At 41.0% G+C, this 24,456-nt stretch overlaps 1 protein-coding gene and 1 non-coding gene across 6 annotated transcripts; both read left to right on the forward strand.

Annotated features, from left to right (window-relative positions):
- The first annotated feature begins 8 nt into the window (after positions 1–8).
- Positions 9–24,360, forward strand: spag17 (sperm associated antigen 17). Of its 5 annotated transcripts, none has more exons than XM_044340953.1 (49): positions 9–285; positions 1,411–1,551; positions 1,863–1,922; positions 2,086–2,214; positions 2,538–2,700; positions 2,899–3,111; positions 3,197–3,375; positions 3,598–3,744; positions 4,039–4,114; positions 4,241–4,359; positions 4,700–4,900; positions 6,128–6,232; positions 6,429–6,579; positions 6,762–6,974; positions 7,216–7,253; positions 7,380–7,496; positions 7,908–8,062; positions 8,281–8,390; positions 8,596–8,666; positions 8,848–9,090; positions 9,295–9,409; positions 9,751–9,885; positions 10,079–10,207; positions 10,393–10,550; positions 10,666–10,774; positions 11,201–11,364; positions 11,490–11,604; positions 11,733–11,887; positions 12,039–12,183; positions 12,377–12,858; positions 13,056–13,241; positions 13,782–13,927; positions 14,077–14,207; positions 14,415–14,548; positions 14,646–14,834; positions 15,128–15,241; positions 15,333–15,384; positions 15,561–15,651; positions 15,773–15,823; positions 16,001–16,094; positions 16,423–16,534; positions 16,738–16,777; positions 17,102–17,166; positions 17,579–17,715; positions 18,056–18,234; positions 18,481–18,541; positions 23,369–23,516; positions 23,929–24,093; positions 24,186–24,360. In XM_044340953.1, exons 1-49 carry the CDS (start codon positions 175–177, stop codon positions 24,212–24,214), a joined length of 6,573 nt encoding a protein of 2,190 aa, XP_044196888.1. In that variant the 5' UTR covers positions 9–174; the 3' UTR covers positions 24,215–24,360. The 5 variants fall into 5 exon arrangements, with proteins under 5 accessions (XP_044196888.1, XP_044196890.1, XP_044196891.1 ...); XM_044340955.1 differs by having other exon boundaries at positions 14,649–14,834; XM_044340956.1 differs by having other exon boundaries at positions 11,213–11,364.
- trnag-gcc lies at positions 5,038–5,108 on the forward strand. The gene has a single exon. It is a non-coding gene; the product is annotated as a tRNA-Gly (tRNA).
- Positions 24,361–24,456: the final 96 nt, after the last annotated feature.

The following is a 24,456-nucleotide window of genomic DNA, read 5'->3' on the forward strand; positions in this document are numbered from 1 at the left end:
AAAAAGGAGTCCTACCGTTGCTAGTGGCAACACAAGCACCAGACGACGCTAGCGGGGGAAATTTACCGTTAACTCTCAGTGCTTTTCACTCATTTGATTTTAGTCAAGAAAATAATATGACTGTCATCTCTATTTTATGTTCTTTTACATCTAAATAACCGTCACTGAGTGAAAATGCCACCTAAGGCAGCTAAAAAGGGCTCAGCCAAAAAGTCCAACACAGCTGGAGCCGCGGTTTCCAACAAGAATTGGGAGACTGGTCTCACCAAGGCACAGTTTGAAGAGGTTTGTTACGTTTCGACCACCTTCTTTTGTTGTTTTGATAAATTATATGTTTAAAGCGTTTCTCTTTTTACCACTGAAGCTGTAACCGCCAGTGTTTTAACAAGTTACCTGGCACACAGTACTTGACCAACTTTTACCTGTCAGGTAGAACTCTAGGTTGAACAAAATGTAACCTCAATTCAGCAGTGAGGCACACTTGTTGTAAAATTCACTCCTAAACAGATGCCTATGACTCGTCATCACTCACCACTCAGTTCTGTTAAACATTACAGGGGTCTACACGGAGGTCATATTTTAACCTTATTATAGTTATTCACATTAAAGGACCAGTGGCATCTAGCGGTGAGGATGCAGATTGCAATTCCTAGGATGGCAAGGTCATGACCCGCCCTGTTCTGCCACTGATTGTCTAGTACTCGTTGCCTTCGTTGGTTGGGTTGGTTAGGTTTAGGTATGATGAGTGAGATTGGTTAGGGTTAGGGTAAGAATATCAGGGTAATCCAATCAGAGGCAGAGGAGGGTGGGTCTTGACTTCGCCATCCTAGGAAAAAAAATTCGCCTCCCCCACTATTCCCCACCGCGTAACTCGCGAAAAACACGAAAGGCGCTCTCTAGAGCCAGTGTTTGGTTTGTCCGTTTTGGGCTTCTGTAGAAACATGGCGGTGCAATATGGCGGCCTCTATGGAAGAGGACCGACCTGAAGAGGACCCGCTCCCTAAGTAGACATAAAGGGCTCATTTTAACCCAACGAAAACACAACGATTCTTATTTTCAGGTGACTATACACCAATGAAAACATACTTATGGATATTATATTCCATTTGAGCCATGTCCGTTCTGCTAACTGTCAGATGCCACTAATTTCTACACACTGGACTTTAACTCGCTAGATTGTTGCACTGCGGCGTTGCAGCTTCTGTTGGTAACTTGCATTTAGCTTTCTCCAATCATCAGTTGAAATCATATTATGCACAGCGTACCTGAGCTGTTTGCTTAACACCTGTCAATTAACGTTAATGGACACTTGTGTGAGAGAAACGTGATGTGAAATCAATCTGTGCAACTTGTAGCTGTTGGCTTGGATGTGCGTGTATAATGATGTTGTATCCTAATGCCCTTTTGCAGGACTCCTGGCAAGCCTGTGTGTGTTTGGTGGCTGGAAGGAGTCCAGAAGACGAGGAGCTGATCCGGGCTCTGGCCCTGGCAGTACAGCAGCCACAACGCAAACTTTTCACCGCGGTGACCTGGGACTGCACCCTGACTAAGGTATTCTTAATTTTGGCTTTAATTGTTTTATTAATAATGTTTCCTATATTTCCATAATGCTAGACAACATCTGTTCAGATCAGTGCTGTATTTAAACTGCTAAAAATGTAGTTTGATGTAGTTCATAATTATTAATCATATGAAATAAACATGTGTGGGCTCTTTATTTCATTAAGTGGTTTTCACTCTGTAACCTCTGTCTACTGTATTTGGCCATCAGCTGATCTAGTTAATGAGGTAACATATACTCAGATTGGTTCCAGAAATGATGGTGGCAAATGAAAACTTTTTCCTGTCCTTCTTCATTACAGATCCATGAACTGGGGAATCCTAAAGCTAAAAAACCTGACAATGTCCCTGTGTACTATGAGGTAAGAATGGGATGTTTCAGACAGTATAGTAGAGAATGAATGTTTTTAACAGGTTGTGTGTTTCAGTGCACCAGTGTCTTTGGGTTGTCTAATAGAACCCTTGTGTTTGCATGTGTGTTTGTGTGCTGGCTTTGCTCTATTATCACTGTGTGTGTGTGTGAAGGTTACAGAGCCTGCTAAGGTGCTGCTGGATGCAGGAGAGGAGATTCCCTGTGATCTGATGGCAAAAATAGTGAAGTTCCAGCTGCTACAGATTAAAGACAATGACCAGCAGAGGAGAGAAGCAGAGCAAGTGAGTGTTTTTTCATTTGTGTGATTCTACGTTAATGATTCTCTTATAATTTAGTAACAGTGTGGAACTGGAGTGGATTTGCACTCAAGTTACAGCTGCAATTTTGTTAGAATCATGACCATTTTTGCAGACAAGAGTTGAACAGACAAGATTTTATGAGATGTTTCTCTGGGCTAATTTTTCTGCACTTTTATTTCATTCATTCTTTATTTTTAGCAGGAAAAAACAGCGAAGCAATCTAGAACATTATTAGCTGTGGCTCAGTTTAGAAACTGTTCAGTGGTGTCAAAATTTGGTGTCACTTTTGTCTATTTCTGTTTAAGGCTGAGGAGAAAAATGCAAAGGCCCCTCCTGTCTCTGCCAGCAAGGACAAAGGAGGCGCCAAGGGCTCTGACAAAAAGGCAAAGAATCCTCCTTCACCTGTGGGACCTCCCAAGAAGACGAAACTCAAACGCAGGGATGATGTCGAGCCGCCAAAGTTCATAGGTAAACCAACTGTAGGTGATGGAACTCATTTTATCCATCCCAGTTTAGCTTGACTGTATCACTGCTATATGTAATACTGTTTTGCAATGAGTTTAGCATGTATGTGTAGCGAATGGTAGTGGTGATGTGTTTGTGTACAAGAGAGAGAAGTTAGAGATACAGTAATGGATTAATTTGTGTGTTTGTGTGTGGGCAAAGATGACGAGCCAGATGATGGTCCTCTACACTACATCCTGTTGCTGGGCTTCTACCAGCCCCGCCTGATCGGGGCACTTGATGCCTTGGGTGTCCATGTGTCCAATGTCATTGAGTTGAGTTCAGAGTACTCACAAACATCTGAGGGGCAGCAGGAACAACAAACCTGTGAGGGCAACGAGAACAGTCAGCGAGCCTCTTCAGATTTGGATACAGGTGAAGGGCCTTCACTATTTGCTTATCTCATTCTTTATTTAATAAGACCAGATGATATAATTTATTCTGTGTGTGCCATAAGCAGAGGTTCAGGGTAGTGGAGAGCTGCCTGCACAGACCATGAAACTGGATCTGTTCTGGTCAGGTCTGAGACCAGTTTTGGACAGCGGACCACCGGACTCTAAGCTCCACGATGTGGCTCAGCTCAGCTACACTGTCCCAGATCTCATACCTCCCTTCCACACACAGGATCCTGAGGCTGTGGTGAGTTGGGTTGACAGATATGTTTTGGCTTTTTGTCTAGAATATTGCAGATTATCAACTTTTCTGCCGTTTGTACTTTTTGCTTAAACTTTTGCTGTTCCTTTTTGTCTGTCTTTGTCACTCTCTCTGCCTTGTTATGTTTGCTACTCATTGCCTTAGACTTAAAATTATTACTATTTTTCTAAGTATTTGTATTTGTTTATGGGTGTACTGTGTGTTCAGCTTGAGTTGGGAAGCAGAATCTTCGAGGGTGTGGCCAATCTTATCTATGACTGTCTGGACTGGCGCAGGCAGCATCAGCATTACCAAAACAGCATCAGACTCATCACTGTACCCGCTGTTGTCGAGTTTGATCCACAGCCTGCAGAGGTACATATACACACATGCATGCAACTCCAGAGATTCAGAGTATTCATACTGGGCATGCACAGTGTTATTAAAAACTGAGTTACTCAAATACAGCTGCTCTTATAAACCATTGCTGTTGCTATTGAGCCAAGTGTATTTTCATTTTCTGACAGCATGAAATATTATGAGATATCTTACAACATTAGCTGACACTAAGGAACAGTTTCCCCAGTTAACAGTCATTGACTGGATGTGTACTTTCAGTATTTTAAACCATATCCCCTGTTACGTGTTTTTGTGTGTTTCTTTTGCCAGGTTGTACCAACCCCTCCCCCCATGACTCCACGCTCCAAAAAGAAGTCGATGCGGGAGGAGAGCCCACCAGACCAAGGTAAAAACTTTCTCTATAATAGTGCTTCCTCGTATATTTTGGGCCTTTTTGTGTTTTAATTAAAACATCACACTGGAATGACAACCTAGCCTTCTTTATTTTCTATTGTCTCTTCTTCGTGGACAGAGACGGCGCAGCCTCCCCTCTCTACAGATGTGGACATGCGTTACTATAGCAACCTTCTAGACCTGGTTCCACCTGAAGCCTGCTCGGTGCCCCTTATCTTGCACTGTATGCTGGAGCAGGTCTGTACATGTGTGTTTGTGTGTATTGTGAGTGTGTGTGTGCAGTCTTTTCAATTTCATTACTTATGTGTGAGGTCAACACTTTGTGAGATATATATCGTCAGCAGATGAATGTTTTTGTGACTGATATAAGGACTGACTAAATATATATATATCATGTGATGTTAGTAAGATGTTAATAAATTACTTTGTCATGTATTAATTTTAAAGAATGGGATGAAAATTGTTTTCTGTTGCAGCACATTTGTGCATTAGGCTGATAAGATCAGTGAATTTTTACTTAAAATCCTGCAAAGTGTAGCCTCACTTATCATACATATCTGTGCGTTTGTGTGTCTAGGTGGTGGTTTCCGCTGAGCAATCTATCTCTGTTCCGTCCCATGTGGCTGATGAGTCAGAGCCTCATAATGGTCCCTGGTTAGACCATCAGCTGGTCAGCTACATGCTCCAAAGCTTCCTGCCTCTGGTGCACACAGAAGAGGAGAGGAGCCGCATGTTACACAGCTTGTTGACTACAGTACAGAATGAAGGAGACAAGGAGGTACATACACCAAAACACTGTGAGAAATGTACAGTCCAGCATGTGCTGTGTATGTAACGGAAGACATAAAATTCAGTTTTCACTGTGTCCTTAGAAAAATGACAAAAATGTATAAAGCAGTGATTTCTACACATGCAGCATTGGTGGTTCAGTGGTAGAATTCTCGCCTGCCACGCGGGAGGCCCGGGTTCGATTCCCGGCCAATGCAGCACATTCTTTTAAGCAGGAGGGTCTGTGACACATGAATGGTTTGTATATCAGTGAGCAAGGGCAGTCCCAAGCCCGGGACAACCAATCACAACCAGCTTCAGTGTCACATGAGCGTAGTCGCTGCAGCACGCAGAGAGTAGGGTAGGCTGAGATGTGACGTAGGCGGGGGAGGGTGAAATAATTGCTTTTGTGAGCAGAGGGAAAACGTGTGAGAGGAAATGTGGTCTTGTCTTTCACGACCTCTTTTTCAGTGTTACCAAACAAAACATTTTGTATTAAAATGACTGTGTATATATGACAATTAGCAAACTGAAACTTTCATTTTCCGTTTTAACCCTTTACAATTTGAACCGTCTACTTAAAAAAAAAAAAAAAAGCCCAAAAATCACTGCTATAATTATATGTATCATAATAAAAAAGCTCAAATGTACGTACATGCACAGAAATTGTAAATATATTGAAATCCTTTTTTACTACATTTTTTTGTCTTGAACTATATTGTGAAGAGAAATCTGATTTCTACTGTGTACTAGCACAATAACTACAAATATTGCAAAAGAGAAGTGAGGCCATAAATATATCCAATAAAGTCCAGTAGATGGTGCTATAATCACATCAGAGTGCAGCTAATATGCACACACACACACACAAACACACACACAGCAGAGTAAGTGTGTACTGTACAGTACATAAAACTGCTACAAAATTAAGTTATGTATCTCACTGTTAGCATCAGTGTTACTGTTTTGTTTGTGTGATAAATAATAAAAGAATCAGCTTATAGGGAACACTGGTTCCTGGTGGATGTGATATCCTTGAATCTGGCTTTTCTTTTCTGATCTTCCTTAGAATTTCCCTACAATGATTAATGGATTACAACAGAAACATTCAACATTTACATTTCTGAAACTCTCTGACTCTTCTAAAGTCAGCTGGGATTGTGTGTGTGTGTGTAAGAGGGAGAGAGTTCTGCATTTTTTAGTGAAATTGTTAAATCTTCTTCTTCTTCTGTGTTAGAGGCTTGTTGAGAAGTTTGGAGCAGAGGAGACTCAAAAGAGGCCGGAGCACCCTCTGGTTATCAGACATCATGATGAAAGGGCTCTACGTTTAAGGGACATAAGTGTAAGTAGATTTTGTAAAAATTAGTATAATTTATTCTTTTTTTTTTTACTGTCCATGTGGAATTTGTCATTTTGGTTCAAAAACATGAATTAGACAAAAAGAATATCAACTGTACACAGTCCCTATTTTCATCTTTGGCCAGAAATGTGTTTATCTACTGATTGTTTGTGAGAGTATGTGCATTTCTCCCTTTTAGGCAGTCCAGGGTTTTGATCCAGGAGAAGTGGAGACATCCATGATGAAGCTGTCTCCAGTGTGGGAGCTGGTCCACTCTGCAGCTCAGCAGAGAAACAGCAACTCCTGCTGGATGGCAATCAAACAGCAGCTACAACACTACTGCACAGATGGTTAGAGTTACATGTCAGAGGCACCCACCTCAGCTCAGTATACTCATGACTGTTGTTTATTAAAACTTTTTGTATTGTGTTTCACTGTATTGATGCAAAAAGAGAATTACTTAGAATAAGATATTGGCCAGCCTGTTTTTCTTGGGATAAAACTTACATTTTAATGTAATGATATCATGCAGATGTTGTGTCATGGCCGGAGGTGGAGCGTTTGTTTCATCAGAGCGTGTTTGAGAGTATGCCACTGACCAGGCTGGATCAGCATGGTATACTACTGAATGCTACTAGACCACTGGGAGCACTGGAACCAGCACAACAACAGGCACCTACAACAAACCCCTGGGACAACTCGCTGTCCTACGCTAAACAGCAGCTTCATAACCTACGAACAAAAGGTCTGCAACCTTTGTTGGTCAAATCAGGCACTGTGACATTGTAACATTGGCTTCCATATTTTAACATGTCTTATTTGTGTATTTCAGACCACAGTTGAAATGAAGGGTATATGCCACTTTTATTTACATGAGGCACCAGCATTTTGCAATAACCAAATGAATGTTTCATAGAACGTATGTCAAGTTTCTCCTCCATCAACTCTGTTATGTTATACCTCATGATTTATTTTTTCAATTATAGGTCCCACATTTCTCACTGAAGACCCTGGTAACACACAGGTATTGTTAATATCTTCTTAATGCTGTCGTACCTTCATTTTTTTATATGTTATAGTAATAGAATAATGAGCATTTGGTCTGATTTACCTCCCAATAATGTTTTATATTTTCATGTTTTTTTACCAGCAGATCAGTGGGAGAGTGTTTGTCCAGCTGGACTTATCTGACATTCAAAGTTGTAGGCTGAGATCTCTGTTCGACTGGCACTATGCTGAACACCATGATGCTACCATCTTCCCACAGGTGACCTATCTTGTCTTAATTGTGTTATCAAATGTATGATAAATCACCTCCACAGCTACCAGATTAGACATTTCGCAGTTACTTCACATTAAATGCTAAGTTCTCTTTGCTAGGAGGTATTTGAGTTGAGCACAGGACTCAATTACAGAACAAACGACACACACTAAGGTTATACACTGTAGCAACAGGAATTTAGGAAAAAACACACACCCCATGTGTTTTGAAAAAACTTAAAATGTACTTCATGCATTTTAAGACATAAAAAATTAATAATATAATTAAAAACTGATACAGTTAAAACACCATGTTTATCTCAGCTAAAAACATGAATTGTTGGACTGAAACCCCTCAAACAGATTTCACGTTTGTACAATCTAACACAGAAAAAAACATGTTTTTCGTTATGTGAAGGTACTCCAGTTAGCCTCAGAAGAATATCGCTGCCTGGACACCTTCAGAGGAAGCCATAACAACACCCTGTACATCTTTTGTCACAATCCAATGGGTCCTCATCGCCAGTGCAAAGAGTTCTGGGAGGTAGCCCTTCACACCGATGTCAAGTTCAGGTCAGAGAGCATGTTCTTATTTTCAGGTGTTTTCTTTTCACAGGACATGAATAGTAATATGCTTTTTGCTTTTCATTATGTGAACCCTCTCAGTGCACCACTCAGGAGTATACATTCGTCATTTTACCAATCAGTAGTCTACATTTCCTGACTAATAAAGTAGTGCACATGTGGAGTGTGACATAGACTTTTAAAAACTCCATTATATTTTTGGATAGGAAGTACTTGGAGCATGTGGCAGACACCATTTCAGATTGGACAAGAGAAGAAGAGACAAAGAGAGAAGCAATACAACTCAAAAATCTGAACCCTGCTGAGTCTCCAAAAGGTACTGTAGCTTGTCAACATAAGGCTCTGATGTTGAGACTATACTTACCACCATACTCTGAGGTCTTCTTACTCAAAGTTCTTATCTGTTTCCTGCCTCACTAGATTGTTTCCTGCACTGCTGTAACATGCAAATTTCCCCTCTGGGGATCAATAAAGTCTTATCTTATCTTACAAATAGGATGTTTGTTTTGTTCCTGGACTAGATGAAGAGGCTACAGATTCTGCAAAGGAGGAGGACACTCTGGAGCCCGTCATCAGAAAAGACTCCCTTAAAGTCAGTAATAACCAACACAGAATCATTTTCTTTGAAAAGAAGTGTTTAGATGATCTATTATCTGCTAAAAAATAGAATAGGGCCAGACTGAACTCTTCTGAAGTCTCCAAAGCATAGGCATGACTTTGTAGTCTCTCACACTTTGACTGCAATTTATATTACTGTGTGCATGATGTTACAGGCCTGGAAGCTGGAGCAGGAGCAGCTAAAGGAGGAAGAGACAGTCAAGAAATCTAAGAAAGAGAATACACCGAAAGGCAAGCAGCAGAAGGAGGAGGCTAAGTCCACTGATACCAAGAAAAGTCAAAAGACTGTTTCAAGTGGCAAGAAGAGCAGGGCAGAGACAGCAGGCAGCTCAGCCAAGACTCCTGTGGAGTCCATTACTACTGCAGCTGTGGAGGAAAACAAAGAGGAACCCTTCAATGTGAGGGCACACACACAAAATCATTAATTAACTGGGTTTATGTTTGCATTAGAAAACAAAGCACAGATCATAGATTGTAGATGTTAAGTATTGTCATGTTTCTGATACCACCGTTGCAGATCAACACCTACTTCAATCAAAGGAAGTTGCTCATAAGTAATACATCACTGTGCATGTATGGTTCTGTGTGTGTGTGATTCGTAGGGTTTCACAGGCTACAGTATGGATGGAAGGTTGATCCATGTATCAGGTCGTCTCCAGTATCTTTTCCCCTCAGATGGAGGACAGATCACTGTGGAGAATGTTAGCTATGTTGAAGGTGAGGTTGTAGAAAATGTTCCAAGTGCTTTTAAAACACATTGAAAATGCCTTCATCCAAACAAAATAAAATCCTCTCTGATTCAGAAAACATCATGGTATAAGATCACCTAAATGTTTGTGTAATAAAGCATTTTGTGTAGTGTAGAAGCATAATATTATTTTCTGTCCTCTGTAGTTTATAAAGCAATATTGTAAAACAAAAATATCCTAAAGTGAAGCTTCCTTTATGAAAAACAACTCAGCTGTTATTTACTGACTCTCTAGTAGTGGTGGCAGGCACTCTGGGTGATTTTCTACCGGCACACGTGCAAAAAAATTTTAGTACCATTTTCTCTCCAGGTTCCAGCCTGATGAAAGTGACTTTGAAGAAAGATGGGCATCATTTCTACACACACATCAACCAAGTTGTCGATGCAGCAAGAACTCCCCTTCAGCCTCAAGACATAAACAATGACAAGAAAGAAGATTTGAAAGGTGCTGATCACATAATAGATATTAAATAGTACCCTGAGTCCAGAGACATGACAGATAGCTACAGGTGGCTGTCTGTTTTGTAATCTTAGAATTTTTTTTATGCATCATTGTGAAAATGTAATGTATATCGGTAAATAATAATGAAGAACAAACCACCATGATCTGTGTGTGTGTCTGTCTGTGTGCATTCCAGTGGCAGAGCCTGTGGAGATGAAAAGAGTGAAGCAGGGTTCCCTCTCTGCAGTGCTAGATAACGGAATCCACCTCTCATACAGTTTTTACGGATCCACAGGAGAATGCAGAGGTGTCGCGCTCAGAACACGTAAACCTTTTCAGTTTGTGAACTTTAAATTCATATTCAAGTAAAAGTTGATTGCATCTGCTTATAGACTGGTCCTTAACCTCAGTGTTCCAAAGATTCATTTTATTTTGTTTTGAGTATAAAAGGTTGAATTTTCTTTACATCATGGGTAGCGTTAACAGTGTTTCTGTTTGGGGGTGTTCTAGCGAGTCCCCAGGAAAACGAAACAAGGGCTCAAGAGACCTCCACCCTTGTCCCCATCCCCCTCTCCTCCTCCACCCAACGCTCCAAGGGAAGAGACCTGGATTTATCTCCCTCCAAGACACACACCCCAACCAGCCAGATGAGACCTCCAGAGCTCCAGGTTTCAAACACACTCAAACCACATTATGAAATAGTATAAACCATCCTCACTCTGTAGATTTGTGCTTATGTGACTCGTTGTTCGTTACTCGTTGCTTGTTTGTTATTGTGTGTAGTCTAAGGTATGTGAAGGTCAGACAGAATTGCCATCAAGTCCATTCAACAGTCTCAACCTGTCTGTCCCTAATGGCCTACTGCTGCAATTTCTGCGAGAGGATACTCAAGGTGAGTGATGCACTTTCTTGGGAATGTATACAGTAACAGTCAAAAGTTTGGACACGCTTTCTCATTCAAGTGAATGGGAAGGTGTGTCCAAACTTTTGACTGGTGCTGTATATACACTCATACACAGATGTGTGTATCCTCAGAAGTGTAGTTTTACAAAACGGCTTGTGTACTATGAAGTGTGGAAAAACAATCAACTGAAAGGGCTCCAGTCACTAAATTGCATCCCTGCAATGACAGCGGTACATCAATACTACTCATAAACTGTCACATCAGCTCATAGACACTCATCTGTTGTCATTTTGTTTGATGTCTGCAAAAGAGTCTAGCTGCAGAGAAGAAGAAATCTGACTCCAAACATACAGTATATTTAATCACAAGTCACAGAATCACGTAATCTGTGTGTGTTTGTGTGTTTGTGTACAGGAGTGTCTTCAGAGGAGCAGGGTATGTTAGTGAGACAGAGCTTTCCTCTTCATGGTCAGGGAGACGTGGGGCAACTTCAGGACCCCTCTCTCTCCAAAGAACTGTCCCGCACTGTCACCAGCCAGGGAGCTGTGATCCGATACATGAGAGACGGTTCCACAGAGGTAAACATACTGTACACAGATATTCACATATATTAATATGAATTTGGTGTCTAACTCTTCACACTATATAATATATAATATACCCACAGGCCACAAACCATTAGCTGCATGTGTGTTTACTGCAGGTTCTATTTGCTGACAGCTCAGTCAGTTTCAGCCAGGATTCTGGTCCAGTGTGGGTGCCTGACTCCGAGATTGAGGAGGAAAACACTGCTGAAGAAACTGAGGACAACAAGAAAGGTTCGTCTGCAGCACAATATTTCCTTCACTATCTAATGAGCTTTATTTGGCCCCTTGCGAGGAGGATAATTAAGTATATTTTTCATTGATACACGCTGTCTTTGTATGTTTTGGATGTGTCTATACAGAACAGAGCTCAGAGAAGGAGTCTGATACTCAGAGAGGGTGTTGGTTAACTACAATTCCCTCTGGGGCTCGCATCTGCACTGTTGGGACCACACACAAACACTTACCAACCACCTCTCTTCTCGCCTTTAAGGCTACAGACCCCATTACCCATGAGGTAAGAGTGTTGTATCACTTCTGGTACTACACGGGTTGCCAGATATTTCTACCATAGTGTTTTTTCTCAAAGAATCTGACAATGATATTTCAATGTTTTTCCTTGTTTCATTTCAAATTTTTGATATTTGGCTTGGTGTGTGTTGTGTCAGGTGATGCTGAGCCGGGAGGATCTGGTGGTGTCGGTCCAGAACCCAGATGGATCTCTAAGTGTCGAACACGCAGACGGAACCAGGATCACCAGGCTCTACCAAGACAGACCACCAAACACACCTCCACACATACTGCTGCACACAGGTGACGAACATGCAGTGCATACACACAAGTAGAAAACACTTGGCTCATGTTCACACACAGCAACCAGCCAATCACACCTGCACCCAGAAACTGCAGCACATACACATACATCAGACAGATTAACATGCACTTCACTTTTAAATCAAGTGCAATGTGTACCTGACCTGAGTCCCTGTGTCTGTCACCTTTCCAGGGCAGCAGCCTGAGAGTGTGACCCTTAAATCAACTTCTGAATGTGCGTGTGGCTGCACAGAGTGTGTGTGCGTCACACGCTGTGCGGAGAGCATTAATGAGGACATGCATATTCAGGATACTTTTGCAAATGGGGAAGAAATTAGCAGGGACAGTGCAGGGAACATATGCGACAAGGAGGGTGCTGGACATGTTTGTACAAAGCTGAGTGAGTGTGAGAATATGTGCAACGAAAGGGAGAGTGCTGAAAGTAGTGTGTATAAGAATGGGGAGGAGAGTGTGTTTGCTGAAGAGACTGTGGCTGAGAATGGTAAGAGTAGTGCATGTGAGAGTGATAAGGGGAGTGTGTCAAGCAAAGAGCGGGTGATTTTGGTGGAGAAGGAGGGCTACGCCACTGTGGTGATGTATCCAGAGCGACACACCGCTCACATCTTCTTGGCAGATGGAACTGTCATCACTGGGAATAACAATGGAGCCTATCAGGTGGGTGGTTTATGCCATATATTACATCTATGTTTAAAGTTACTATGTGTAGGATTTCAATGTGTCACTCTTAATTATACCACTAGTGACTTTTTGTGTGCATGTTTATTCTTTGACTCTTGCAAGAGGTTCATAGCTAAATACACATATTTGTCTTTTTACTGACATGTTTGTTTGTGTGTGTACCTCTGTCCAAGGTATTCCCATCCAGTGTGGGGCTACTGCAGATCCAAAGTGACGGGAAGTGCGTGTACTCGGCCGACCCCCTTGTAACCCCCAGCCCAAAGGGTGGCACCCACACTAACCAACCAGGAAGTTACACAATGAGTCACACAGATAAGGTGGCCTGTGATATTACAGACTCCGATGGGAACCACTTCCAGGTCAGTCAGCAGAATTATAAGAGGATGGCTCGATGTTGTGACAAGTGTTCGAAAGTGGCTCGCACTGAAAGACAGCAAGAATTTACAGTCCGTCGTATTCATCTTTTTTTCTGTGCTGGAAAGTATGACAAACTGCAAATATATGTAAATCCATCATGAATCCGCCTACAAGACTCCATTCATTTCAGCAAATTAGACTGCAGAGCCTTCTCACTCTCCCTGTGCTTCACTGCCTCTGTAGTAATGAAAACCCTGGTCAGTTACAAGGTTGATGTCTTATGAGGTTAAGTTTCTATTTTAAGAATTCGACAACTAATTCAAGGGCACAGGAGAAGTGCTGAGACAGTTTTGCAAATGCGAAAAGAAAACGTCATTGTGAAGAAAAAAACATCAGTGCCAAAGTTAATCTGCCTCTGTAGATTCATTCTCAGACCTGTGTGGGTGTGGGTGTGGGTGTGGGTGTGGGTGTGGGTGTGGGTGTGGGTGTGTGTGTGTGTGTGTGTGTGTGTGTGTGTGTGCGCGCTTTTTCATGTGTTTCAGGTGTTGGAAGATGGGCAGATATCAGTGCTGAACTTCAGCCCAGCTCCAAGCACACTGAAACATGATGCAGAGGAGCCAGCAGAGGAGGAGGAAGAAGACAGAGAAGTGGCCAGGCTTCATGACAAACTCAGAGAACATTGTCCCAGGTAGGCTTCCATACATATGTACATTCAATACCTTAGTGAGATATGACTGCCAAATAGACAATAGCTAAATTATTCTTAAACAGGAACATTATATTGGTTTTGTAGAAGGCAACATTACAGAGACTTTGAAAACACATGTTGTGCTCCAGGCTGTTCCTGGTACATGAAGATGGCTCAGGCACAGAACTGCTGAGCTCTCAAACAGTAGAGGATCTGCTCTACCAGGCATACTCGGACCCCACTATAGCACTGCTGAAGGAACCACTGCCAGACACACAAGGTACACTGTTCAGTGTCTTATAAATCCATTACAACAGTTCAATTGATTATGTGATTTAGCCAAATTTTAGTTGAAAGCATCATATTTTTCCTTTTTTTTTAAGTAGATTAACTGACTCTTGAATTGAGTGCATGTTCTTATATTTCCTATTAAAAGAGCAATAGAGAAAGCAATCTCAATCTCCAGAAAGTTTTGTCATTGTTCCAGATGAGTTTGGCATTACCATCCTAAAGCCTAGTCACCAGAGTGTGTGGTCTAGGTGGCTGCTAGGGAAACAGAACCCAGACATCACTCCTCCCAACCTTAGAAACCGTAGCTGGCACGACTTCCCCAGAGTAGAGGTACAGGTACACATGCACTACACGTACACAGAGGTAAACAACACACCAACAGCCAAACACTGACTTTTTCCTCCCTCTGTGCTTCTTTCTATTCCAGAAGAAGACTCCAGGTCCTCCGTTTGGTACTGAAATGGGACGAGGTCTGAGTCTGAGAGAGAGGTCCGGTGCTTCTGCAGCACAACATCAACCTGTCAGGAGCTGCCCTAAGGTCCTGGAGATGAGGGAACTGTACCAGCACCGACCCTTTACCACACTGCTCAAACATACTGTAGACACTCGGCTGAAGGTAAAACAACAATTCCTGTGATCACTATTCATTCAGTTAGATTTTATTTTTCTGTTATCTTTTAGTTTATCTCAAAAAATGGTTATAGCCATTGTTGTGTTTTTTGGTTGTCCTAAAATTATGGATATTGTTGCTAAAATAAGTGCATTAAAATGACACAGAGTAACAAATACCAGACTCCTGAAATGCATCCTAGTTGTTTTTGTTTGTTTATATTACTGTAAATTATGACTTCTGGGGATGGATAATTTTTTTTTCTGAATTCTGACATTGAAATGTGTCTTTGACTGTAGGAATACATTGAGAGTTTAATGGAAAAGGAGCAGCGATCAGAAGAGGTGATGGTTAAAGACCCTCGCACTGAGGAGGAGAGCGTCCATGCCAGTGATCTGCTCAATCTGGTCCTGGTCAGCACACTCAGCACACACATTTAACAGATAATATGGCCACAAATATATCAAACAATAATAATAAAATCATTAATGATGTGTTTTATAGTCTTTTGCAGAGGAGGAGGATGAAGGTCACACTTTTGACAAGAGGACTTCAGGTGGGTGACTGCCTCTCGCAGCATGTAGGTTTCGTTTGACCATTTCCCTAGTTTTGCTAAGTGAAAGTGAAATAGAGTAGAGTAGCATGTGTGATTAAGCTTTTGTCTAATGTGAAGAGGTCAGAACACTTTGGGGAATGAAAACTTCCTCTAATTTCCTCTGCGTGTATCCACAGTGGACATAGCCAGTCTGTACAGCCAAGGAGTCGGAGCCCCAGCTGTGCAGTCAGACGTTTCAGAGGACACAGCTACAGCAGCTAGTGACAGGTTGGAAAGATTATATATATGTATAATAGATAATGTAACACTCCCTAAAATAACAGTTCCAGGTTTTTTCAACAGTTTTAAATTGTTTTTATATAATCTTAAATACTCCTCTTCTCTCCAGTTTTGCTAATATAAAGGAGTCAAAATGGACAGAAAGACTCACACAATACAGGTAAAACATTTCTTTACCACACATTTTATCACTCTCTGTGTGTTGTATCTACAGCCGCTACTGCAGTGCTACTGAAAGAAGGGTGCAGGTTAGATAATAGGTGAACATGGGAACCACTAGTGGATTGGATTTGCACTTGTAGCTGTCATTTCATCAGCAATTTTCTCTGTACTTCAGACACGAGATATGTGAGGAGAAGGCTTGTAGAGTGGCCCTAAGGAAGAAGATAGTTGTTCCTTATTTCCATCCAGAAAATATTCCCTTATACCAGGTAACGTATGTGTTCACTTAAATGTACTATATATAATATATATCAATATAGTGACTCAATGTGAGTCAAATGAATGAAAATCCTGATATGTAATATTCTTGAATGTGGTTTATTGAAGCAATAAGTATTTAAAAAAATGTTGGTATTAAATATTTATTAAACATTTGATTGCTACTAAATAATGATGACGTTACATAGTGTGCTATACTGTATAGCAAATGGTTGTGAAGGTTGTACGTCACTGTTTTAGTCCTGGTGTTATTATGGAGCAATTTGCAGCTAACACAGATGTATGATAAGAGACACAGCACTGTTGCTTGTTTTCCAGAACCTGCTACAGCACCAAACACCAGACATGAGGAGACTGTCCATGCATCTCCCTCCAATCCCCAAGGCAGACAATACTGAGACCTTCCCAAAAGATGCCCCACAAGAGAACAGTAAATTATTATACAGTCTGTTTACTGCAAGCTATTAAGATGAAACTTGTTGGGTGTCCTATTGGTTACCTTTATGCAGGTTGAATTAAACTGAATTGACACCTAAACACAAAAATCAGTTTTAAAGCAATTTGAGAAGTGCATAAAAACATTCAATGACATGCATACTTTATAATATACTGTATTTCTGTTTGTCACTGCAGCCCCAAGACCCTTGAACCCGACACCCTCTCGATCAGCAAGGTAATTAATGAAGAGGATGTTATGAACTATTGCTTAATATCTGATCATTTGCACATATAATAAGTATATATAGTATATTGTGTGATGTAAATTAATGTGAATGTGTTGTGCACTGTCTACATGAATTCTACCTCTAAAAGTGCTTTTTGAGTCAAATCTGAAATAGACGATTTAATATTACTTCCTATTACCATTAACTGTAAGAAATATGTTTTCCTTCTGTTTAAAAATGAATTGTTGTGAATCATAAATTGCTAAATTATTTAAAATATGTTTACATTTGCTGTTGTGACACTGCTTGATTTACTGGTGTGATACTTTCAGTCATGCAGGAAGAAGTGACAAGATGCCTGAAAAGAGACCCACCAACCCCACGCCTCAGACTGCTGGTTCGTTCCTTAAATCCCTCTGTTGAGATGAAACGAATACCCCAATCAGTGACCTCACCAATAAGGTGTCAAATGCTGGTGCAAGGGCAGAATTAATCTCAAACATCTATTTTCTGATTACCAAAGCTCAGGGCTGTGCAACAGTATAATCAATCAGGAACCACACTGAATATCACAGGGACGTTTTGAGGACATAGTCTGAATTCTATTTAAAGCACATTAAACCCGTCCCATTTCTTAATGCTATGATACAAAGACATACAGTACTGGATAAAGTACTAAAGTAAAGTTGGGGATGATCCTCAAAAACATATATGTCTCATTTCAATACTTTTTGCAGGCTGGATGTTACGCAGGTTAGGTGGATTCTGCATATGAGTGGATGATGTCTTTGTATGTGTGTCTTTGCCAGGTGAAAGCAGTTTGAGGGGCTCATCTGGGCAATGCAAGGCAGTCCGGCTAGATGTGACTGGTAAGCCCAGGCGGACTAAAGTCAGGCTACCATCCTCTATCCTCAGTTCTAAACCCCGCAGCGTACCAAATCAACAGGTACCCAAACATACACATGCATTTCGATAAGAATATAAGTCTGCAATACCCTATTCTATGTAAAAACAATTGAAAACACATGAGTTACCACTGATCAAGTATGATAAATTACTTACTACCCTAAAAGCCATTGTGAAATGTTTGTGTGTTGTACCCTGGAGTTTTCATACATTTGATTTGTTCTCCATGAATAGTAAAAAGTATACCAAAGTGACATCTCCTTTGCATAGGATAACCTGTGGAAAAACTGTGGCCCTAAAGTATCTCTCTCTCAAACATAATACTTAAGCTGTCTTGCTTTTTCACATTCACATACATCACTCTTAATCCTCTATTCCAGTTCCTGTCAGTGGAAGAGCCAGTGAGGAGGAAGTGTCGAACAATTTCTCTGACTGATCCAAATGTAATAGTGAGGGGCTTCCAGCTCCTCCCGTCCAGTGTTGACTTTGGGACACTGCAGGAGGGCTCTTCCTCTGCCATTACTGTGGTGATGAAGAATGTGGGAGTTGACACGTGCAGGTAAAACACCATACAATGAATAAATGGAAGGATGGATGATTAAATGCATAGGCAAATGTAGGTTTCATGTATAATAAAAGGCATTGTCAGTTGCAGCCTTACAACTGGATTCAGATGTCCTTTAGCATGTCAGAAGGACATGAATGCTGTGAAGAGGTGCAGGCAATTTGTGGGTCACCTTCAAGTCCAAAGGGAAAACTTTGACCTGTAACTATTTGTGGTTTATTTTGATCTTACTTGTTGCAGGTTCCATGTGAAACAGCCCCCTCCTGCCACAGGCCTGCGGGTCATCTACAGTCCTGGGCCTGTAAGTTTCCATCTGGATGTTTAGTGTGTATAAAAGTCTTAAAACATGTTATGATTAAATGTTTAAGGCCATATTAGAATTAGGACTTAAAAATAGGACTGTGAGTCTGTGAGCTAAATGAGTAGTAAATCTCCTTACCTCCTTTAATGATCCTGTCTCTCCAACTGTCCGACTGAGGTCTCCTCCCAAAGAATGGCTCTGACAGCAGCAATCACATACATAAAAAGTGAGCTGCAATCCATTGAGCTTCTCATCATGGATCTTCTCCAGTGACAAATGGAGCTCTCTTCTTGGTTAGCCTGTCTAGAACAGCCTGGCTGTCAGTCCCCATTGGTCTCGGCAGTTACACCACAAGGGGGTGCCACTAGCCCCACTCCCAGTTGCACCTCCTGGGCAACGGTGCTGAAAGGCAGGAGGCTTACCCTTCCTCTCTACGGTCCCAATGGAGAAGATACTCTCTTCATCTCTTCAACCACTTTACTCCTCTGGCTGAGGTCACCGATGACCCAGCTTCCCTGTTTTCTCACGCTCTCGAAGCCAAACGAATTACAGCATCATCCAAAAGGTGCCACTTGCCTAGCATTTCCAACTCCCGGGATAGCTCTGCCATTGGCAAACATCCCAGACTGTTAGCCTCAGTATCCATGTGCAGTATTAGTCCCAGAGATTACTCCATTCATGCACCCGGTAACATTACTGGTACAGCTTTTCCACACTACTGTCTGACCACAAAACCACCTCCTCCAGAAATGCTAATATGGCTAACATAGCTAGCACAGTGATTGATAATCACCAGCTCCCACCCAAACTCTCAGTGTATAGTAGCACTGGAAACAATAAGCACAAGGTTTGGTCACAGGTGACCTCATTATCAGATTTGTGGACCTATCCGGTGCCGTAACCTACTGCCTGGCAAAGTAGCAGATTTTATTGAACTCTCACCAGGCTGATTGAACTTCACCCTTTGGTTCACACAGTCCTAGTGCATGCAGGAACAAATGTCCAGACAATCAATCAAGCTCCAGCGTGACACTGAATCACTGACATTAACTATTGAGAGCCTGGGCAAACACTGTCTCCTATCTCGTTCTATTCCTACCATGTCAACCAGATCTGAACATTTCAGCAGTCTTTTTTAGTTTCCATCAGTGTTTGCAAAATTTCTGTACAGCAACAGGTTATGGTTTTATCAGCTATTTCGACTCTTTTTGAATCGAGCATGATTTGTATAAAACTGATGGCTTACACCTAAACTGTAAAGGGACCAGGCAACTGGTGTCAAATTTTATCAACTATATAGCTTTTAACTCTTTCTGACCCACATCCCAGCATGACCCTAACAACCTCACCTTGAATCTAAACACACCCACTCTTGATAGAGAGAGTCCTGCTGGCTCATGGCCTGCTTTCACTCATTCAAATGATAAAACCCCAAATGATAGCTGCCAAGTCCCAGAACATCCTCGCAGTATAACCATTTACTCCACAACTACAGTCATATCCCTGTCATAATCAGTGAGAACAGGGATGTTAAACATAAGAACTACAACTTTCAAAATCAAAACATTATCCACATTAAGCCCCTACCATTTTGCAAAATGTTACTTTAAATATTGGCTTTATTAACATTAGATCACTTTTTACTAAATTACTGCTTATCCATGGCATGATAAATGACCATAATCTTGATTTTATGGGCTTATGTGAAACCTGGCTAAAGCCAAATGACTTTGTAAGCCTAAATGAGGCATCACCTCCAAATTACACTAGTTTACAAGTGTCACGTGAATCAAGAAGAGCTTGGGGCATAGCTGCTATATACTGTGTGATCATTAATGTTAAATCCAATCAACACCACTGTTTTTATGTCCTTTGAGGTATTTCTTATGCACTCTTAAATTATAATCATTTTATATAGCAGTTTTATATTGACCACCAGGACCTTATCTACAATTTTATCAGTTTTCTACCTTTCTTTGTGACATACTGACATGAATGGACAGTCTTTTAACTATGGGGGATTTTAATATCCATATTAAAGACAAATCCAAGCCACTCGGTAAAGTCTTCTTAGCTCTCATAGATTCTACTGGTTTTACACAGCATGTCAATGTACCCACTCAAGTCTATGACCACATGCTTGACCTAGTCTTGACACATGGTTTCTCTTTCTCAGACCAAGCATCTACATCTACCTGTCCTTTCAGATCATTACTTCTTTACTTTTAAGGCTACGCCGTCTAGGCATAGTATTAGCCACTCTGAAACCTACACTACCCATCCTACTGACTCAACCACCATTCATAAACTTGCTGAGCAATTCAAGTCGGCTGTAACCATCATAGATCAGTCCTGCTGCCTTAACAATTTCACTGACAATTTCAATGTCACACTGCTAGACACATTTAATTCAGTAGCCCTCCGTCTACCTGAAAAACTAGACTAAAACCGTCCCCCTGGTGCAATCGAGACGCTCTGTCTCTTAAAGGGATATTTTGCCACTTTTTATGTGGATGTCCAATCAGGATGCATTGTGGGCGTCCTGTCCAGTCAGCTACTAATGTTGTGTTTACGGACACAGCCGGCGAGTACACTAAAATACAAGTACTTTACTGAGGCTTATATACAAAATGTTTTTTCTCATCAAGTCATACCAGTGTGAAAGGATCATAATACACAAACAGCACCAGAGTTAGTTATGTGGATCAGTGCAAATGTACCAAGAGTTGCACACACGATAATGGGACCAGCAAACTCAACTCCCACCCAAGACGGAGCAATTACATCTGAACAGTTTTCGTCCTGTAAACTCACCCACTTTGAAATAATCTCCCTTGAAACACACTGGTATTTTCCTCCAAGCCCACTACCTGTTTTCTTGATCCTATTCCCTCTAAGTTTATTAAGGACCTTTTTCCAATTCTCAGCCCACTATTACTACAGATAATAAACAGCTCTCTTACTAGTGGACTTACACCTGTATCTATTAAAACAGGGGCCACTTCTAAAAAAGCATAACCTGGGCCCTGATTTGATCAGTAACTACAGACTAATCACAAATCTGCCGTTCTTTTCAAGACTCTTTGAAAAAGCAGTGGCTCAGCAACTCATAGATCACTTCTCATTCAATAATGTGTATGAACCTCATCAATCTGGCTTCAGGAAATTCCACAGCACAGAAACAGCGCTGACAAAAGTGGTAAATGATTTACTACTTGCTTCAGACTCTGGCTCAGTTTCAATATTGGTGCTCCTAGACCTCAGTGCAGCATTCGACACGGTTGATCACCACATTCTATTAGAGTGCCTAGAAAGTTATATTGGTCCTACTGGCACTACTCTCCTGGTTTAGATCATATTTATCTGACAGATCTCACTTATAGTCCCTTTACACCTTGCATTAAAATGTGTCTCGTATCCAGATTGTATCTAGATATGATTTAACCTGATTACATTTACACCTGGTATAAATAGGATGTGTCTCCAGTGTCCACATTGAGATCCGATTGAGATTCAATCGCTCTGTCCAGTTCAAACAACCGAACGTCACATCCTCCTCTCGTTTGTGTGGGTCCCAAAAAGATGGTAGCTATCCATGAAGCTGCACTATTGTATGGACTTTTGCTTGCTTTTCGAAGCGGAGGACGAAGCTGACACTTGGTCTCATCTTGACTCCAACCATAAGTGTTTTGAATATCCATTGCTTTCTTGCTAGTAGCTTAGCTCGCTAACTGGCTAATGGCTGCTACCTTACTGGTTTGGAACAGTCATGCACTATTACGTATTTCCGCCCACATAGTTGTTGTATGTGCATGCATGCAATGCAATTGCATATATACTTGTGTTCAATGTGGTCACAATGCATCCCTGACCACCTCCGGAGATAGTTTGGCCGATCAGACCACAATCCATCCTCAGTGCATCTTGAGTGCAGTTACACCTGTACTTTGGTCAAGCACTATTCGATTGCAATCCGATCACCCAAAACGCATTTTAAAGCAAGGTGTAAAGGGGTTATTTGTTTTATTCAACAACTGTTCCTCAGACCAAATGAAGATCAGTTATGGTGTGCCACAAGGATCTGTGCTGGTTCCTATTATTTTCTCTATTTACATGTTGCCCCTTGGTACATTAATAAATCGCTACAAACTAGGTTAACATTTCTATGCAGATGATAGTCCGCTTTACATCTCCATCAAGTCTGACACCAGTCATCAGCTGGTGAAAATGGAAGAATGCCTATTAGAAATCAAACGATTGATGTCATCTAACTTCTTCCTTTTTAAATGTTAAGACTGAAATGCTAGTCCTTGGGCCAAAATAGAGTAGAAACAAATTCTGTGATCTCACTCTGAACATGGCTGGTTCCACAGTTTCACAAAGCCCTTGTATTAGGAATCTTGGTGTCCCATTTGACCCTAATCTCTCATTTGAAGAACATATCGACAACATTACAGACTGCATATTTCCACTCCAAATTCCAAAATATTGCCAAGATTCAGCCCATTCTTTATATGGCTGAATCATTTCACTTATACGTTTTTATAAATTTTACTTATGTTGATAGTTACTGTTTTATTATATGTACAGCCCTATGAGGCATACTTTGTGATATTGGGCTATAATAAATTTGACTTGACTTGAATGAGCTTTTATTCCAAGTCCACTAACATTGAATTTATATTAAGTATAACTGACACCCTTGTTGAATGTTTTCGTCATGAAAAAAAGAGTTGAGCAATTTTATCATCAGTGGAATATGTTGAAGTTTCATTTCTTGTATTACTCCAAATACTTTTGCAGCATACTGTCTGTCTGTCTCTCTAGGTGGCGGCAGGTTTGCAGGTTGAACTGCAGGTTCAGCTGTTTGCTATGTGTGCAGTCCAAGCAGGAGAGGTTGAGCCGAAGACGTATATCTCCCAGGATATTATCATCCACACGGAGACAGACATCCTCTACCTGCCTGTCACCGCTAATATCCTTTAAACACCTCAAAAAATGTTTAACTGTGGAAGAACATTTTAGATGGAAATGTTCTTTATTATCAGTTTCTAGGACATAAATTAAATCGGCTGGTATTCAGCCTGCTTGCATTGGGCCTAGACTTTGGTGTGCGAATACTATATGCAATCAAATTTCAGCATATCTTTATGAAGTCATTTTCCAGCCTTGTTATAACAACACTGACCCATGGGTAAAGATTCAGACAGGTTTGGTGACAGAATAGAGGGAAGAAATGAATTTGAATTAACTAATCTTTAATTAAAGCAATAATTCTCCTGTTGTGTTTGCAAGAGAAGAAATTCTCGTAGATTCAACATGTTTCATCGGCTCAGCCAGGTCTGTATAGAGAAAACATAGTGATATTTGTCCTTAAATCATTTCACCCGTCCTTCCTGGAAGGTTATATGACATTTGGTTGAAGGACCCAAGCAGTGCCCACAACAAGAAAAGCTCCAAGATCCTCAAACTGTCTTCCAGCCTACCAGCCAGACAGGGAGTCATATACCGACGACCCAGTACCCTCCTGACTGATCCTGCGGCAAACACAGGTTGATATCTTACACCAAAAAATGAACTGAAATCTCCCGTCTTTGAATAGAGAGACGATATCACTGAACCAGTTTTTGTTTGTGAATTTCAGGACACCCTAATCGCACCACTAATTTGTGACGATTACATATCACCAATCCGTGAATCAAGACTTCACATCATCCTCCTACCACATGCCTCTTTTATTCCACTAAAATGAAATATTCTAATGGATTTTTATATTTTATTCTGTTTCAAATAAAATCTTTATTAAGCTGTTCTGTTAACATTTTTGGTGAGTGTGTGTTTGTCTTGATAAATACCAGTTGTGCCCCTTTTAATGTGGCAGCAGTCATGTGCGTGCCTCAACATGTGAGTGTGTG

The sequence above is a fragment of the Thunnus albacares genome, chromosome 22 (genome assembly GCF_914725855.1).
Source record: "Thunnus albacares chromosome 22, fThuAlb1.1, whole genome shotgun sequence".
Taxonomy (NCBI): Eukaryota; Metazoa; Chordata; class Actinopteri; order Scombriformes; family Scombridae; genus Thunnus; species Thunnus albacares.

Bases quoted from the DNA above. Each gene is read 5' to 3' on its own strand.
- spag17 (XM_044340953.1), top strand. From the start codon at position 175: ATGCCACCTAAGGCAGCTAAAAAGGGCTCAGCCAAAAAGTCCAACACA. The intron at 2,215-2,537 runs GTGAGTGTTTTT...TTTCTGTTTAAG, and splicing joins AGAGGAGAGAAGCAGAGCAA to GCTGAGGAGAAAAATGCAAA. The intron at 23,517-23,928 runs ATATCCTTTAAA...AAATCATTTCAC, and splicing joins CTACCTGCCTGTCACCGCTA to CCGTCCTTCCTGGAAGGTTA.